The sequence below is a fragment of the Perca fluviatilis genome, chromosome 6, assembly GCF_010015445.1.
Source record: "Perca fluviatilis chromosome 6, GENO_Pfluv_1.0, whole genome shotgun sequence".
In the NCBI taxonomy this organism is placed as follows: Eukaryota; Metazoa; Chordata; class Actinopteri; order Perciformes; family Percidae; genus Perca; species Perca fluviatilis.
Window position 1 is genome coordinate 36,632,427 of NC_053117.1, and position 18,795 is coordinate 36,651,221.

The window sequence follows — 18,795 nt, forward strand, 5'->3', positions numbered from 1 at the left end:
GGAACAGGTAGAGAGAGCGAGAGAGAGAGATGCAGGTAATAAGTGATGAAAGGGTGAAAATACTGAAGTAACAGTGCACAACTTAGAGGTGGACGGGGCAAGCAGCGGAGGGAGGGAGGGAGGAAGGGAGGTAGTGTTGGACGTTAAGAGTGAAGGAGAGAGTGGGAGGGAGTTCAGGAGGGAGGCAACAAGGATACACTGTAAAGAGAGGGAGGGGAGAGAGAGAAGGAGCGTGTCCATGTAGGAATGTGATTGTGCTCGTAGTATGGGAGATGGGACGGGCTGATTGCTCCATACCAGGTGTTGAAGAGGGGGTGAGAGGGGGACTTGGAAAGATCAGCAACAACAGCATCTCTTTCTCTCCACACCAGCAGTGCTAACTAGTATCCGGATGGAAGCGGCTTGTCCACTGTGATCAACACAGCTTTGGGAAACGGAGCAGCAGCGACAGTGACTGTGACTGTGACTGTGACTGTGGGGGCAGGCAGACTATAATGGAGGTAAGTCACCTCCAGCAGGACTTGAAGGAGGGTTGTGGCTGTTTGAGTGGATGTGACAGGGGACAATTGATGGTACAGACTCAGTCAGGGTTCGCAGCCTCGCAACTTGAAAGGCACTGACAGGTCCCACGGATATGAATGATTTGTTAAGTGGAGCTGTCCTAATGGCTTACATAAAGTTTTTTTTTGTACTAAGTAAAGAACAAAATGTAAAGAGAGGTTCATTTTAGTACCACGCTGAATCATGTCATTCGTTTGCGTAGTTCAGCATTCTGACTGAGCTAAAGTTTCTCAGCACGGAGGCGGTCCAAGTCTTCTGCTATACGATTAGAATGCACGCTCAAAGTTAAGACATCACGGTGTTTGAGGACATGCCAGCTCTGAATGAAATGTCTGCTTTCAACTTAGTTTTTTTATTTCCACGCAGTAAACTGACAATCATGTTCTTTACTTTCTGCACAGCCATTACTGGACAAACCATTGTATTTAAACTTGGTGAAATAATAGGGAGCGGCATGGGGCTTTATATAAATGTTACACTATACACCGCAATTTGGGGGAAATAAATGGCAGTGGACACACAGCTAGTTGTTAAAGCTATTTTAAGCATAAAGTGTGTGTATATACACACACACACACACACACACACATACATACATATACATACATACGTCTCTCTAAAGGAATTGGCTCGCCTGTTTTTGAATATTCTTATGATTTTTGCAGTATAATTAAAAGCAACACAAGGAGGATTCTGTGTGTGGAGTAATTTACCTTTTGCACAGCCTTCCAGTTTGCAAACTGTCACACCTGTGTACAGAAAAGTAGGTGTTGAGACCTGTTGGGGGACATGAATTTAATCTACTGAGTATAAGGCACCTGCTCAGGCATGTTCAGCTTTTCTCTGTACTGTAACTTATTGTACAAAGAAAAACACAGGGGAGAGACCGAATTGCAAGGAGAGGGTGTGGAGGATGAAAGTTGCAAAGACAGTTCTCTTGTATTGTCACAGCAGAGAATAGCTGAGCTGTCATAATCAATTAATCAGTTTGAGTCATTTCTTAGGGGGGGAAAAAAGTAAGAATTATCTGAAACTAGCTTCTTAAATGTGAATATTTTGTGGTTTCTTCACTCCGCTGTGACAGTAAATTGAATATATCTTTGAGGTATGGACAAAACAAGACATTTGAGGATGTCGTCTTGGGCTTTGGGAGACACTGATCTACAAGTTTCACCACGTTCTGACCTTTTATAGACCAAACAACTAATCGATCAATCGAGAAATGAATGGTCAGATTAATCGATGATGGAAATAATCGTCAGCTGCAGCCCTAGAGAAAAGCTGGGCTATTTTTTTTCCTTTTGTGAAGTGCAGAATTCCTTTTGTTGATGTAAATAGCTTGACTTCACAGGTCATTTTATATCTTTTATCTTTGCAATTATTTCATGGGAACTAATGCAGCTCCGTAACAGATCTTTAGCGTGTTACAAACCATTAGTGCTGTCATGACCTGCTAAGGAGGACGCTTCTCAAAATAACTGTCCCAGTTACCCAAATGCAGCATCCTTTCATTAGTGAAGGCTCTGTGTCAGAGAAGTGCAGCATCCCACCATCTTTCTGAGTCTCAGCTCATGTTGCAGAGTTTTCAACTTTTCAGCGATGATTCATATGTGAACGTCCTTAAAAGAGAATTATATTCTGATACTATATGAAACAGCTGAGCGACTGTGCACAGCAGGTATCAGACGTGACTTTCGTGAGTTATGGCACCTCAAACTGTTGAAAGAACCACGCAGTTTCCCTACAATGAACAATTTAGCATTACAAGGTCAGCGGGGGGGGGGGGGATTTTTATTTTGGAACTGAGCGCAGGTATCGCATGCGGCACGTTTCCAGCTGCTTTCAGAATGATATAGACCCCTGAAAGTGAGCTCATTATGTCTTCTCTTACATCCACATTACACCAGCGCCAAACAGACACATACACACACACACACACACACACACACAGCCACAGCAGATTAAGAGGATGGGAGGATGGTTATGCTCCAGAATGACAAGCTTATCACTGAGTCTTCAGCTTGCAGGGTCAATGGGCCCCAGTGCCAAGAAAGGCCTCATTCTTTTCCACCTATCATTCCACTCTGATACCATATCAAACACAAATATATAAGACAGGCTTTTGAGAAATGATGATCACATGTGAGTATGCGAGAAAGGTTAGGTGAGTCTATGTAGTTCAAAACGATTTTTCTCTAAATGACATTGTAATACCACTACAAAACCAGAACAAAACATGTATCCTAATTTGACACCATTAATATAGCCAGTAAAATGTGTTGTGCAATATAACTTTGACAGCAAGTGTGCCTTCCTTGCTGGAAGCTTAATTATTGCACAAAGAATAATATGACAACACAACAAAGCTTTTATGACAATCCATCCAAGTTTTACTTTCATATTTGTGAGGCTGTCGTGTTATTTATATATATATATATATATATATATATATATATATATATATATATATATATATATATATATATATATATATATAAATAAATGACACAGAATGTTGAAAAACAAGTGGTGGGTACTGGAAAAGGTAAATATTCCTGGGTAGTGGATGGGCAATAATTTGAAATGTCTAAAAATACTTCCATTTGTTACAATCCATTTTCACTTGCTGTTTTTAGAGTGGGATAAAAGCCTTAGGCGTAAATACTTCATGACTATGGAGCTGGCCGGTGATCTGCAGTATCTAACCGAAGACACGTACAACTCTTTAAAACCATTTTTGGACTGATTCCAGGGCACTGCATAAAAAATGTGAAGCATTACAGAAAAGTGCAGAGACATATTGTAATGCAATAATCAATCCTGTATGGATGGATGCAGCTCAATGTAGGAATATGAAAGGACATTTTGGATATTTAATTTTAGGACTCCTTCTATTCATGAGCATCAATTCCCATCGTCGTCGCGGCACTAAAGGCTCCCATTTAGACTCCATTAAAAATACATTTCCCTCTATACTCCATCTGCCAAGGTTATGCAAATGCCTGTATTAGAGGAGCAGTACTTGGCCAGCCATACAAACCCAGTGAGCAGTGCACATAACCTCCTTATCTACTAAAACCTTAGGAGGTTGATTGTTTGGTTGACCTAATGTCTCATTTGGATGCACATAATAGTATCTGAATGCAATCTAATTTGAACAAATGGGTTTTTCACGGGCGCCTTGGTAGCTCACCTGGTAGAGCGCGCGCCCATATACAGAGGCTCAGTCCTTGATGCAACAGCCGCAGGTTCGGTTCCGACATGTGGCCCTTTGCTGCATGTCATTCCCCCTCTCTCTCTCTCCCCTTTCGGGCCCTATTTTAACGATCTAAGCGCACGGCGTGAAGCGCGTGGTGCAGGTGGGTTTAGGGGCGTTTACGAACCCACTTTTGAAAAAAGGGTCCGGGCGCATGTGCACGAGCCTAGGCGCATTTGACTAATTCGCTGTTAAAATAACAACGAAATGCTGCGCTGTAGACTTTAGACCAGGTTTTTGTTGGTCAATGGCGCGATCACTTCCCACTGCCTCAAGATAGCAATACGCCAAGAATTCACCTGAACACACCTCCCTGTAAGACCAGCGCGGGTGCACTGGACAGGAAATTGACAACTGCGTCGGTCTTAAACTAGCAAAGACACTTGCCCCGCGGGGCGGCTGTGGCTCAGTTGTAGAGCGGTTGCCAATTGGAAGGTTGGTGGTTCGATCCCTGGCCCTGCAGTCCCATGTCGAAGTGTCCTTGGGCCTTGAACCCCGAGTTGTAAATGTGTGTGAATGTTTATCTGATGAGCAGGTGGCATCTTGTACGGCAGCCTCGGCCACAGTGTGTGAATGTGTGCGAATGGTTCCTTTACTATGTTAAAGTGCTTTGAGTAGTCGTTAAGACTAGAAAAGCGCTATATAGAAACCAATCTACTTGCGTCGGTCTTCGTGCCGAGTGCAAGATAGGGCCCTTCGTGTCTAAAGCTGTCCTGTCAGAAATTAAGCCCTAAAAATGCCACACACAAAAAATAAGGGGTTCTTCACTAAATGCTGGCCTCTGGTCAGTGATGTGACTTGTGATGCGCCCACACGGCTGCCAATAGAAGACACTGAGATCAAGTTAATGACCAATATGGGTTTTACTCGCCTGATTTAAGCCAGGCTGTTCTCATGAACCATTCGTATGTATAGCTACAAACAGTAATGCACTGGAATTTGTATGTATGCCACGTATTTATTACTGTATGCAGCACACTGACTGCTGATGTATAAGCGAGTGAAGCGACGTTTTTACGGAGGAGATCGTAGATGATGTGTGGGTCATTAAACACAGGGCTTTCAACTGGATGGGCGGGGTTCGAGTACCGGAAAAAGTTAAGGGTAAAAACACATGTTATACTAATACTTAAGGGGACTGAAATCTTTTTTTTTAATCTTAACTAGCGGTTTTGGTCGTTGCCACATGAGAGTCAGCGTTTGACTGTCATGTTACATTCGTTCGCCGTAATTGCGTAGGAAATCATACGAATTATTGCACATATTTTTTCCTTTGATACCATACGAACCAGTTCATGAGATGCGTTGTTCGAGTGAAATTGGCGTTCTTAAGCCTTTCTCTGCATCCAAACCCCTCAAAATTTGAACAGAGGAGACATTGACTGTTTGTTGGAAAATACAACGGTCATCAATGTACAATGAAATGTTAGCTCCACAAAATACAAATCTCTCTCTCTCTCTCTCTCTCTCAGACACTTTCCATGTCTCTTTCTCTTTCTGCTCGTGCCTCTCTCTCTCCGTGCCTGGTATTCCATCTCCTCACTCTGGGGCGGTAATGAGTGTCTGCTATTCTGCTCTTCAGCATTGAAGCCCTATTCATGCTCGATCTCCTTCACAATGCACTAAAGGGATTAGCCAATTAGCTGCTATTGGACGCCATTGTGTGTGCGTGCATGTGTGTGTGTGTGTGTGTGTGTGTGTGTGTGTGTGTGTGTGTGTGTGTGTGTGTGTGTGTGTGTGTGTGTGTGTGTGTGTGTGTGTGTGTAAAGTGAATGTGAATGTGTGTGCTTGGTCAGTAGATAGATATGTTAGCAGTGAAAGTGAAAGATAGATGGCTGTCTGTACAACACACTTCATCCCCAGTTGATGTTCTGCTGGAGTCCACATTACTCATCCCCAACTCAGAGCCACAGAGAGTAAGACACAAGATGGAGAAGTGTGTGTGTGTGTGTGTGTGTGTGTGTGTGTGTGTGTGTGTGTGTGTGTGTGTGTGTGTGTGTGTGTGTGTGTGTGTGTGTGTGTGTGTGTGTGAGAGAGAGAGAGAATGTATGTATACGTGTGTGCTTGGTCAGTAGATAGTGTTAGAAGTGAAAGTGAAAGATAGATGGCTGTCTGTACAACACACTTCATCCCCAGTTGATGTTCTGCGCGTGCGCGCGCGCGCGTGTGTGTGCGCGCGCACGCACGCGTGCGTGTGACTGTGGCCTTGACACACCACAGAGGATGACAGAGAAAAAGACACACTATTACTTCTCAATAATTCAACCGATCAGCCCACAATTCTCTGGAAATATACTCTCTCCTGTCATACTGTGCGTGAGCTGTTTCTTCCTCCCCTCGCTTTCATTTGTGAGTTTAATTTCCACTCAGTCATGCCTGGGATAATGGGAAATGCCTGCTTCATCACATGTGAATCATCAGTTACCTTGTGTGAACCAGCGATCGATTCCAGTTATCTAGTGTGTTACATCCCGCTGGGAGCAATATGTTCAGTGTACATTTAGAAGATCGAACAGCATAATAAGGATTGATTTAGACTGATGTCTCCCCCAGAATTAAAGTTGCAACCCAGAATGTTTGACAATCTAAATTTTAGTTACTGTTTTGTATTATTCCTGGTACTTTGCTGAACATTCTAAACTATTTATATCATGCATACGTATAGGAAAATATTTAGACACACTCGCCTTTTTTTTTTATTATTGCTCTGGAGAGACTAAAACCAGCAATGAATTGACTAACAAGTATTGCCTGTGAACTCACAGTCTGATAAAGGTTATGTTGGTTCACATGGATGTTGTGGAAATGTCAATTTGGTAGCTTTCTGCTTCAGTAGTCGACTCCTACCGTAAGTCTTTGAAGTCAGACATCCCTGCGAGCGCTTAAACACAGCACGCTGGAAGCCTTTGCAAAACAAGCTGTGCTTTCATCTCCATTATCTCACAAAGATAACCTGACTTTGACAAAAAATATTTACTGTGATGGATTAGCTGCCTCAAGTAAGTTTAAGATCTACAAGATCCTCCACTGACATTTAAAGGTCCAGTGTGTAACGTGTGTAGTTGTTCATTATCAAAATCGGTGTTGCCCGGTCACAAACTTCCTTTGTGTTTACGTCCTTTTTCATGAATATTGACCACCACCACCAATTCCAAGTATTCCTTTTGGCTTGAAATTTTACATTTGCATTCGCATGAACTGGGGTAGACGCTCCACATTCATGCGCCATCTTGAAATACGTTAGCCGGTAAGGGACATACAGGACGTACTGCTGGCGTTTTCGCTGTCACATGATAAACTCCCAGGTGCTGCTAATGCTGCTAATGGGTATCGTAGCTTCCCGGCCCCGGCAAGTTTGAAGAAGGAAACATGGAGGACCGCACATATTCAAAATCCAAATTTCAGGAACAGGAGTCTTCTTCTTCTTCGCCCAGAAAAAGAAAAAATGATATTGAAAAGAGCAAGAGACCGGCTTTTTGAAGCATGAAGGCTACCGTAGCTGTAATACGTACTTTGAACTGCGTGGCGCGAGAGAGTTGATTGCGACATATGATCTCAACGCTAGATGGGAGAAATTCCTACACATTGGACCTTTAAAGTATTGGCTGCTCATACAATATGACTGACATGTGAAAAAAAAAAAAAATGAAGTTAACTTGTGGAAAATGAAGGGAGGTAATGTTAGAGGGGATCTCCGAATTTACAAATTCAGTTTACTCATCATGGGGAATACTTTATGGAACAGTCTGGGGCTCTGGATGATGGCATCAGGGTTAACTTGGGCTTTGAGACTTTTTATTTATATATATATATATATATATATATATATATATATATATATATATATATATATATATATATATATATATACACATACATACATACATACATACATTTTTAACATAAATCCTGTAGGTATGGAGTTTAAAAGACATGGATGGAGTTTAAAAGACATGGGCATGTACTAGGCATGTTTAAGAAACAATGCTATTGAGTTCCATTATGGAAAGCTGGGGTAGGAAGTTTTCTTGACTACGACATGCAAAACACTGTTACGTTACAAAGTGTTTTAGCAGTTTGGGCCTTCAAATAAAGAAACACTGTGTATGAAATTGTGTGTGCGCATAAGACGGTACACATGAACAAAGAAACATAATCTGTCTGAGACTGACCTAAAAAAACAGACACAGTGAACTAGATAGATTACACGTGCATCTGTTAGAAATTACCATATAGACAGTGAGAATTAAAAGTGTTGCCATCTGGCACCGTGGCAGTGTAGCGGTACAGTGAGAACAGAGGAGAGTTCCATGGTCATTGGGAGACAGGTATAAATCCTGGGCCTTTATAACACACTGCTGCCTCACTGGCTGTGGTAATGGATTGGCTATGCCCTCGGAGAGTGTGTCTATGTGTGACTGTGCTGCTTGTGTGTGTGTGTGTGTGTGTCGGGGGTTTATTGTCAGCGGGACAGGGCTTTGTGTCAGGCAGGTCAGCTGGGGCTCGAAAGCTAGGAGGACACCCCCGCCCATTAACACACACACACACACACACACACACACACACACACACACACCACCAAACGAGTGCACACATTCTTTTGTGTAGACAGAAAAAAAACATGCAGCCAATCAGATATCAGATTAGATGTATGCATGCATCCACACACATTCACCCCCTGTCCCATCCCATCTCACCAAAGGCCTTAAATCACACTGTCCACTCAAAAGCCACGAGGTCAGACCGTTTCTAGTGCTTATTCAAATTTGCAATGATGGAGCGAGAAAAAGGATTTTCAAATCACTTCACTATTTGTATCAAATAGAAGTGAAATTGACCAATTCTCTCCAGCAAGTGAGTGGGAGCATAAAAGTGTAATAGCAGGGTCATTGTCCAGACCAACAGGCTTGTGTGTGTGTGTGTGTGTGTGTGTGTGTGTGTGTGTGTGTGTGTGTGTGTGTGTGTGTGTGTGTGTGTGTGTGTGTGTGTGTGTGTGTGTGTGTGTGTGTGTGTGTGTGTGTGTGTGTGCGCGCAAATAGGACAAATGGAGGAACAATGGTAGTCAGCTGAAAGGATGAATGAGCGTTGCTGCTGAAAAAGATTATGGTAGATCTACAGAGATGGGTCAAAAGACTTTGGGAAAAAGACTTTATGGAAAAAAAGCCTTCAGACCGTATGATGTAATATGGTGAAAACTTTAGTGCAATTGCGTCTGCACATGTTGAAAGATCACCGGGCACGGCGTTTGTGCTGCTGCCCGTAAGTTCAATTTGATTTCTTTATCGATTTTTTTTTTTGCGTGTGATGATATCGATGAATCAGCGGGGTTCTATCAGTAGATGCATATAAAAGCTGTCCGTTTTCTTCACATTAAGAGAAAGTATACCTTTACTCGTGACAAAAATGGGGCATAAGATTTACACTTGTTTTGTCAGCAGCAGAGCTTAGGGGCCATATCTCTTCTGTTACTGTTGTTTGTTCATTTGAAACACAGTACCTTGTATATTTTCCTGTCGTGATGTGTGATCGTATTTCATCCACAAGGTGTTTTGTCAACAACAGTGTGTACTCTGTGGGATGCTGAACGCTCTACTGCCTTTAGAGAGACTTGTACTCCAGCAATGAGGCTGTGTGTGTGTGTGTGTGTGTGTGTGTGTGTGTGTGTGAGAGAGAGAGTGAGTCAGCATGTGTAACGTCTGTACAAACAGCATAACAGCAGGATGGTGGTAAATCACGGTAAAACTGAAGCTCTCCAGCCCTCTCATTGTGAGGACTAGTCATTTATTTAACACTCAAATACGGTCCTGGGCTGTTTGGGGAGAATACATCAACCGGGCACACAAGAGTCCACACAAAGAGCGGCACACTTCAACAGACAAAGAGCGAAAAGAGAGAGGGCAAGCGGCTTTCCCCCCCTCCTTCACATGAAGTGTTGTTTGTTCAGGGTGGGGTGCAGGGCACCGGTTGGGACGGATGGATGGAGGGAGGGACTGATGGAAGAAGGGAGGGAGGGAGAGAGGGGAGGTAGGATGAATGGTTATTACACAGTAAGTCAATGCAAAAAAACGGAGGGTGTCTGTGGGTGATAGTGGGAGGAATGGGGTAGGGGGGGGCACACAGTGGGGTGGGGGTGGTGTAAAAGATCTTTTGTGAAGGCAGAGAGTTAATCACTTGAGCGGCACACGCCAGTTCTATGGGAGCACATGTTGTACACTGGCTCCCCTGGGGGAAGCGGGAGGTCCCAAAACACACCCACCCACACCCAGTTGAATTTACATGTCAGTTATAATGCAAAGCTGGGTACAGGCTGACTAAAAGGACCCCGCCCCCTCCACAGAACAGTTACCTTCTGGCCGTGGCGATAGTGTGAGGCTTGCATTTGCTGCTGGTTCATTCATTCAAGGGCATACACACAGACAGACAGGCGCACACACACACATGTCTGCCTGTTCACTCTCTCCAGGACAGGATGGATGACTCTGCATGGGCCTTGCTAGAGATGGATGCTTAGAATGACCTGACAGTAAGTACAATCTATCGGTTCATTACTTGAGTCCCATGTCAGCGGTGGATGCTAATATCTGAGAGTGATAGTGAAGGCTGGAGTTTAGATTTAGTGGCAGACATCCAGGCACAGTGGAATAGAGGCAGTCATGTCAGAGACTGTTTACATCAGGAGCACAGACTGAGGGGACTGCTTTGAAGGTACACATTTAACATGTACCATTGCTCGACATTTGCAGTGGTTTATTTTTGAGAAGATGTTTTGAAGAAATTGGAAAACTGAAGCTGTGCTGGAAGATTCGGATTCTCCGTGATAAGAAGCCTCAATGCAATTTAGGATTATCTTTCCCTTTTTGCTGTGTCCTCCTCCTCACTGTCCGATTTGGAGTCTGCCTTGGAAGCCAATTAAACTTTCCTCCTCTGTCTCACTTTCCCGGTCTCCGATGCTCAAATTTAACATACGCCGATACTTTTGGTGGTTACGTTTTTCGGTGGTTTGCTTTCGAAAATGTGTTTTGAATTTCACCCCAGATAAAAGAGAACATCAAAACTGAAACATTTAGAAGACAAGATTGTTTCATGATTAAAAAGCCCCAAACGCAATTTAAGATTAGCTTTCCTTTTGCTGGATTCTCCTAACTGTCCAATTTATATTCTGCTGTAGAAAGCACTCAAACTTTGCTACTCGGTCTCACTTTGCTGTCTGCCTCTGATGCGTCTGTAATTCTCCTCATGATGAAACATCTATTTTGTACATGTCTCATCTCGCTTATCATTGTTTTCTGGGCGATGAAAAGTGACAGTCTTGATCAGCTATGCCGCCTTCATTCTGCATTTTCCCTCTTCAAGCATGCCCATCAAACACCTCAGGAAAATGACACTGACAGCCATGCATATCCTTACAAAGAGCACTGTGCAACCAACTATCATGGATGAGCCTCAAGCCAAATGAAATGTACACTAATATGTGACTTACGGCACCATGCTTTGTTGCTGCGGCTGTTATAAAATGATTACACGCTGAGGACCAGGTGGTTAGGGGAGCCCGCAGGCCTGATCAGCCAGTATGGATCCCAGTCACTACTGGGGGGACTTTTCCCCTGAGGGGTTAGAGGTCATGATGAACAGCATCTGGGGATCTGGCTGTCTTTAACCCTTGTGTTGTCTTCCCATCCACCATGCACTTTTCATGGTCTGTTTTGCCTTTTTACAAAGCATAAAGTAAAAAAAATGATCACCCGGTTCTGTGTTACATCTTCGTAGCCAGCTTTATTCCAACCTATTACCACTAGTTTTACACTTATTTTCGGAATTCATGGTCATTATACCTCATTTATATGAAATGATACCTATTTTCTGAGTTTAAAACCCCTCAGATATTATGAATTATTTTTGACTAATAGTTAAGATCTGAGGGAACGTGTGTTGCTGGATCATCACAGCCTTGTTTCGTGCATGGAACCATCCATGTTATTTTTGGGCAATTTGCTTGAAATAAACCCATATTTGTTATATAGAAACTTTGGAAAAAGAGGGTCAAATTTGACCGGAGGACAACATGAGGGTTAAAAGGGAGGTGGGGACAGTTATTAGAGAGTATCACTTGTACCTCCATGAATAAATGTCCTTGTAGGGCTGTCAAATGGTTTTAAATATTTAATCATTAGCCATTAATCGCACAATTGTGCATAGCTAAGTCACAATTAATCACCAAAGGGATATTTTTCTAGTATTTAATGCTCACGTGGTATTTGAGACTCGATTTATTCCGGCGGTAACTCAATTCACATCGACAGTACATGCAGATAACTTTAGTCTGGTCGAGAGAACCATCTGGAAGGGCTTTGAGACTGAACTTGCCAATTAGAAGACCCTTTCTTTATGTATTTCTGTTCAAGGTTCGTTTCTGTTAGCTATCTACAACGTTAATGTTAACAACACAAATCCATTCACGTTCTGTCTTCTTATTCCAATCTTTATATCATAATTCAAGCCTATGACATTATCAAATACTTAACATTTCTGTGTGGTCTGTTTATACTGTGTTGAAGTACAATAGCAAACGCAAAATGTTTGTATAGTGTTATTCAGTTGGCAGCGCCAGCCGGGTGTTGAGTAGGCCGTAAGAGGCCAAATTGCCAGTTTGATAGAGGAAGGGCGCCCAAAGGGTTATTTGTCAAGCCCAACGGCCGAGCCATAAATCTAGACACACAAAGCCAGGCACGGTGCCAAGATGGACGTGTTTTTCACTCTGTTTGTTTTGCCAATTGAACACACCTGCTTCAACGCTGCATGTCTGGACTGAACAGGAAACAATAGAATTAAACATTTCAAAAAAGCATCCCACAAAGCTATGCCGTAGTTTTGTCCTTTCGTTAAAAACAATGATCAACAGCTAATATTTTCTCTGTGTAAAGCGTATTAGGGCTGCAACTTATACGATTATTTTCATTGTGGCTATTTGGTCTATAAACTGGTCAGAAAATGGTGTAAAATGTATTTATGCAAAGTCACACATTTACCACAGAAGAAGCTCTTATCAGAACGTGGTTCAGCAGCTAGATCAATGTTTACGTGTTTGTATTTTCTTGCTTTAAAGGGGTGATAGAATGCAAAACCGATTTTACCCTGTCATAGTTGAATGAGGACAGTTCGGTGGGTAAATAGGACATACATAGAAGCTCAAAATCCCACTGACACCCCTTTACTATGAAAATCTCATATTTTGAAACCCGCTGACGGGAAAAGGAGATCCCAACAAAGCTGGAAGTTGACGTCAACCTCCCCAAAACCGGAACCTTTGTCAGCCCATGTGTGTATTAAGAGAACGGTCCGCCCCCAAATTTAATAGGCTACAGGCCAAACTGACCTTGAGATCAGGTAGTTTTCTGAATCTAGCTAGGAAGCCAGATCTCTGCTATTCCATTACAAAATTCACTTCTGAAACTTTTTATGCGAGAAATCAACCATATAAAGCTCAAATGTGGGCCGCTTTACAAAAATGGATGGCTAATTGCAAATTTTCTCCGACTGTGTGTCGGAGTTTAGTGCCGGTTGTTGGTGCTGCCTGGGTTGCCACGCATGACCCGCCCGCAGTGTCAGCGAGCTATTCGCCCGCAATCTTTTACCGTAGCCCGCAGGTTCCAGTTAATCTTATAATAGGTATGTGTGTTGAGTTATTTAAACAAACAATCGGGAAAATAAACGCCTCTTGTCCGCGAGTCTCATTGATAGAGCCGCAGTGAGATGGAGTCCATCAATGAGAGCTAGCTAGCCTCCTCCTAACTCTGACATTCACAAAAATACATTCAATTGAAATCCGGAAATCGGACAAGTGTTAGCTAAGCTTTGTAAGACCTTGAGGAACCTATAATATTCATGCCGCGGCGAAATTCAAACTGTAAATATACTTTAGTTATGCGAAAAGTGAGCTAGCTGCGGTATTTCCCCATTGTAATGAATGGGACATATAGCAAGCAGCTGCTCGTCCCCAAAGAACGCGTATTGCGTTCATAAAAATGCCTTAAAATCAAATCGGACACAACGGTTAGCTTTATAAGACATTGGGGAATGATGTTGTATAATAAGTTGGCGACAAAATTCAAACTGTAAATATAATTTAGTTATGGCAAAAGTGTAACTAGCTAGCTGCGGTATTTCCCCATTGTAATGAATGGGACATATAGCAAGCAGCTGCGCGTCCTACAAAGACGCCTCAGCGTTCATAAAAATGCCTTAAAATCAAATCGGACACAACGGTTAGCTTTATAAGACATTGGGGAATGATGTTATATAAGTGGCGTGCGACAATATATTATAGTTATGCCGGCTGGCCGCGGAGCCCGATATGCAGTATCCACAAAGGGTGACTTTGCGCTGGGTATGGAGCCCAGCGAGCTACCGCTTTCTCATCAGACTGTGTGGAGCTCTAAAGTCCGACACGTCTTACCAAATTTGCAATTAGCCATCAATTTTTTTTGTAAAAGCGGCATATCTTTCAGCTTTATATAGTTGATTTCTCGAAGCTAAAAGTCTCAGAAGTGAATTTGGTAATGAAACATTGCAGTGTCTGGAATATGTGATTCTGTCGCTTCTCTAATGTATGTGTATTGGGGATTCGCTCAACCAATCAGCGCGCATCTCTAATGACTGCTTATGGCAAGTCGCTCAACCAATCAGCGCGCAGCTCATCTAAATATTCATGACCATACCATATTTGGAAGAAAAGCTCTTGTTACAAATAGGGCCAAAACACAGGGATGCATAAGGGCCAGTAAAATATCAACCAGGCCATTTTCAGCCCAACCAATGTTACATACCCCATTAGGAGACCATAAGGAACAGTGTGAAATACCCTAACTAATCATTCTATCACCCCTTTAAGGCTGTAATGATTATTTTCATTGTCGATTACTCTGTCGATTATTTTCTCGATCAATCGATTAGTTGTTTGGTGTATAAAATGTAAAAAAAGTGTCTCCCAAAGCCCGAGATGACGTCCTCAAAGGTCTTGTTTTGTCCACAACTCAAACGATATTCAGTTTACTGTCACAGAGGAGTGAAGAAACTAGAAATTATTCATATTTAACAAGCTGGAATCAGAGAATTACTTGTCGATTCATTCATTATGAAAATAGTTGTCGATTCATTTACTAGTTGACAACTAATGGGTGAATCGTTGCAGCTCTCAAGTGTATTATTCCTCTCTTGTCTTGTCTTGCAGATGGAGCCACTGACAGTTCTTCTCCGGGGTCATGAGTTGTGTCTTCCCTTCACTTCTGTGTGACTCGACCACCTGGACTTGAGCCCCACCCTCCCCTCACCTATGCCTGCAGGACCATGGGCAGCGTCAGCAGCCTCGTCAACGGCGACAGCCTCGACAGCAAACACTGCCAGGCGTCTGAACACAGGTTAAAGAAGAGAACAAACGCTCACAGAAAGAGTGGAGGTTGCAGCCTTGACGAGTTGCTGACGTGCGGCTTCGCTCAGGGCTCCTCGTCCGCCGCTCAGCCCTCTAAAGGCCTGTCCCACTCCCGCTCAGGACGAAGTGAAGATTTCTTTTACATCAAGGTCTGTGCCATCAGATAAACACTAAGGCTGGGCAATATATCGATATTATATTGACATTAGTCTAGGCATTAGTTCCACTTCTGGGATTGCTCCGTTACTCTTTTCGGCCGGATGTCTGGTACCTTCCGCTCCTTTCCGCACAGTAGTTATCTGTCTGTGAATCTAGGGGGCGGAGCTCCTGAAGGGGGGGGGGGTGGGAGTGCAAAGCTTTAGAATAAAAGAGTTGGATTGTGATGAATGGTGGAATTATTTACAAAAGAAATGTCTCTCTGTGTAAGAGATTTTGAGCAGTGGGGGCTTAAATTGGCATCCGGACAGCCCCACCCACCCATGAGCAAAATGTTGGGAGGGGGGGGGGGGTTGTATTTGTTTGGCAGTTTAGATATAAACAATCTTTGCCCAGCATCGCCTACTGCACCTTTACATTTTGGATATCGTAACATTAGTGATGTAACACGTGGTGTCTTTTCCTGGTTTTAAATGCTGCATTACAGTAAAGCTATGCCATTTTCTGAACTTTCCAGACTGTTCTAGCTGTTCTGTTATTTACCTTTACCCACTCAGTCATTATATCCATGTTACTGATGATTGTTTCTCAAAAATCTCATTGTGTAAATGTTTTGTGAAAGCACGCATATTCAACCCTACAATATCGCCACAATATCGATGTATTTGGTCAAAAATATCGTGATATAGATTTTCTCCATAACGCCCAGCCCTAATTAACACTATGGTTTTAAAGCTTTAGTGCGTAACTTTTTAATGTTAATGAACGGCCTTTACATTCAAGCCATTGCCAAATGAGTTGCTACAAAGCTAATTAAGACTATCGGCTCCACACAACTCTCTCTGTATTTCTCAGTATGACTATGTTCAGAAGATTGTGGCGTCCGGCGACTTTCCCGCGCAGAAACTCGAATGAAGATAATGACCTCTTCTGAAGAGTCCATCGTGTTTTTTTAATCCTCCGTGTCCTCCTTGGCTACTAGCAACTGCATGGAGGAGGTGGGGGGGGTGTCGGTGCACGGTCACAGAAGGCTTGTATCATGTGGACGCGCCGACAGTTTTGTTGTCATTACTTAGAATTCCTCATGGGGGGCGACAGAAACTGCGCACTATAGCTTTAATTCATAAGAAATATATTAGAAATATATTACACCACAGAAATGTATTGCACGTATATAACACCACAAAGCATAACATGTTTATCCTTTTCCCTAAAAGGTAAGCCATAAACCGAGGTCAGCGCACCACAGAGGAGGACCAATGGAAGGTTGCGCGGGTGGAAAGAACCGAGATGGGGAATCAGATGGGCGACTGCAACCAAAACTGTTGCTCATGTCAGGAAACATGGCTGTAAGGGTGAGCAAAATGCCCCAATGTTTCTTCCCTCGTGCTTTACCCAAAAGTTAGACTTTAATTAAACAATTTAAATAATTAGATTTTAAAAGGAATGGTTCCACATTTTTGGAATATATCTATATTTGCTTTGCCACGAGTTACATAAAAAGATTAATAGCAAACTCACATTTTGTACAGTAAATGTGTAGCTGGAGCCAGCAGATGGTAAACTTAGCTTAGCAGCTTTGCTTAGCATAAAGACTGGAAACAGGGGGAAACAGCTAGCCTGGCGTCGTGCAAAGGTAACAATATACACCTATCAGCAACTGTCATATATCATTTGTTCTAGTGCTGCAACTAACGATTATTTTCATTATCGATTAACCTGCCGATTATTTTATAGATTCATTGAATAATTGTTTGGTCTGTAAAATGTCAGAAAATAGTGAAAAATGTCCATTCTAGTGTCTCAAGGTCCAAGGTAATGTCTTACTTGTCAATTTGAGAGGCTAATAACAGCGTTCTCTGTTATTTTTTCATGAAAGATTACTTGATTAATCGATTATCTAAATGTCTGGCAAAGATTTCTCTGTCGATCGACTAATCAATTAGTCGACTAATCGTTGCAGCTCTAATTTGTTCATATTGTACAAAAACAATATTTCATCAGATATGTCAGATGTTAGCTGAGATTCTGATTGTATGTCCATTCATTATAGCCTGGTCAAATGTAGCAGCGCTGTGCTTTACTTGACTGGAACCGGTTACAGTCACACTGCATAACTGCAACAGACTTTGGAAAACCTCACAGCGAAGTTGAGGATAAAACATGCCCAGCAGGTAGTTTAATTGGTAGCAGCCAGTCCTTATAAACCTGTGTTGAACCTTCCCAGTTTATTAATCACCCCCCCCCTCCCAGATTAATGACCTAAGAATGCCTTGATCTTCTCAGTGCAGTCATTTCTGTGCCAAGACGGACTCTCCTTCAATAGGTCTTTATTCCTCGGGGGCAAGAAGAGGGGGAGAAAGGAGAGGAATAGGAAGCAGCTTTGAAAGAGACAGAGCAGAGAATAAGAGAGAAAGGAGAGAGAGATCGAGGGCCAAAGAGAGTTTGAGGGATAGAAAAAAAGGGGGGTGGTGGGGTGAGGAAAGGCATCCCAGTCATGAAGTCAGTGAGAAGGAATGCTGAGCTCACAAGCTTTACCTTACACTTCAGCAGTAGCTCATATTATTAATATCACAGAGAAGGGCTATTCATCTTAACTCAGACAGCAAAAGGGGTGGGGGGGGGATGCAGAGGAGAGGAGTAGAGAAAGGAGGGGTGGAATAGTACTGCTTGTGACGTTTCTTGGACAGCACAGATGGGGCATGTGGAGTATAAGTTCATCTTTGAAATGAGTTTTCTCTTTTATGACAGTCTGGTGAATTTTACTTGCAACTACTGCTGTGTGGCTTTTAATACCGCCAGCTTGTAGTGAAGCCATTCTGCATGCTTCAGTGGTTCGGAGGGGGGGGGGGGATCTCTCCATTTCATTTGTACAGACTTCCAGCACATGACAATATTTATCTCTGTGAAAGCCAGTCATTGTGATTCTCTTTCTAAGTTCTCACAATGTGACCCATCCTTGTTTCTTTGTACACTGAATATAAAATCAAAAAAATGGGAAGCGTAACCATGACTGCTTGTCATTTCACTCTTCTAGGCCTCTGCTGAGAAGTCACTGGTCCGTTCCACTGCCTTCAAGCCAGTGATTCCCAGGAGTACATCGTCCACAGAGACAGGCCACAACAGCCTGGACCACATCCTTTGTCCTCTGGAGAAAGCGAGGAGTCCAGACATTAGACACAAGCAAGACACCTTCTCAGGTCTTTATCGATATTATATTGATAAACGGTTGCCTTAAAATGAGATTACTCACTCTTTCTGAAATACTAAAGGAGCCAATTGATCCGTCCCATTCTCACTGCTCTGTTTGGTGTTAAATCACAGGATAAGGATCTAAGTCAAACTCAAGGCCCGCGGGCCAAATCTGGCCCCTCGCAAATTTTGATCCGGCCAACAT

General features: G+C 42.8%; 1 protein-coding gene across 2 annotated transcripts in view; it reads left to right on the plus strand.

Moving 5' to 3' along the window:
* The first annotated feature begins 200 nt into the window (after window positions 1–200).
* The window catches only part of lzts1 (leucine zipper, putative tumor suppressor 1), a 28,764-nt gene continuing 10,169 nt past the window's right edge, over window positions 201–18,795 (plus strand). Inside the window, exons 1-4 of one of the 2 annotated variants that reach the window (XM_039804600.1) lie at window positions 201–500; window positions 15,045–15,391; window positions 16,616–16,753; window positions 18,436–18,598. In XM_039804600.1, the coding sequence (XP_039660534.1) occupies window positions 15,161–15,391; window positions 16,616–16,753; window positions 18,436–18,598 (532 nt within the window). In that variant the 5' untranslated portion in view covers window positions 201–500; window positions 15,045–15,160. Of the gene's footprint in view, window positions 501–10,147; window positions 10,341–15,044; window positions 15,392–16,615; window positions 16,754–18,435; window positions 18,599–18,795 lie in introns of those variants that run through there. The other variant, XM_039804599.1, reaches the window with a different exon arrangement.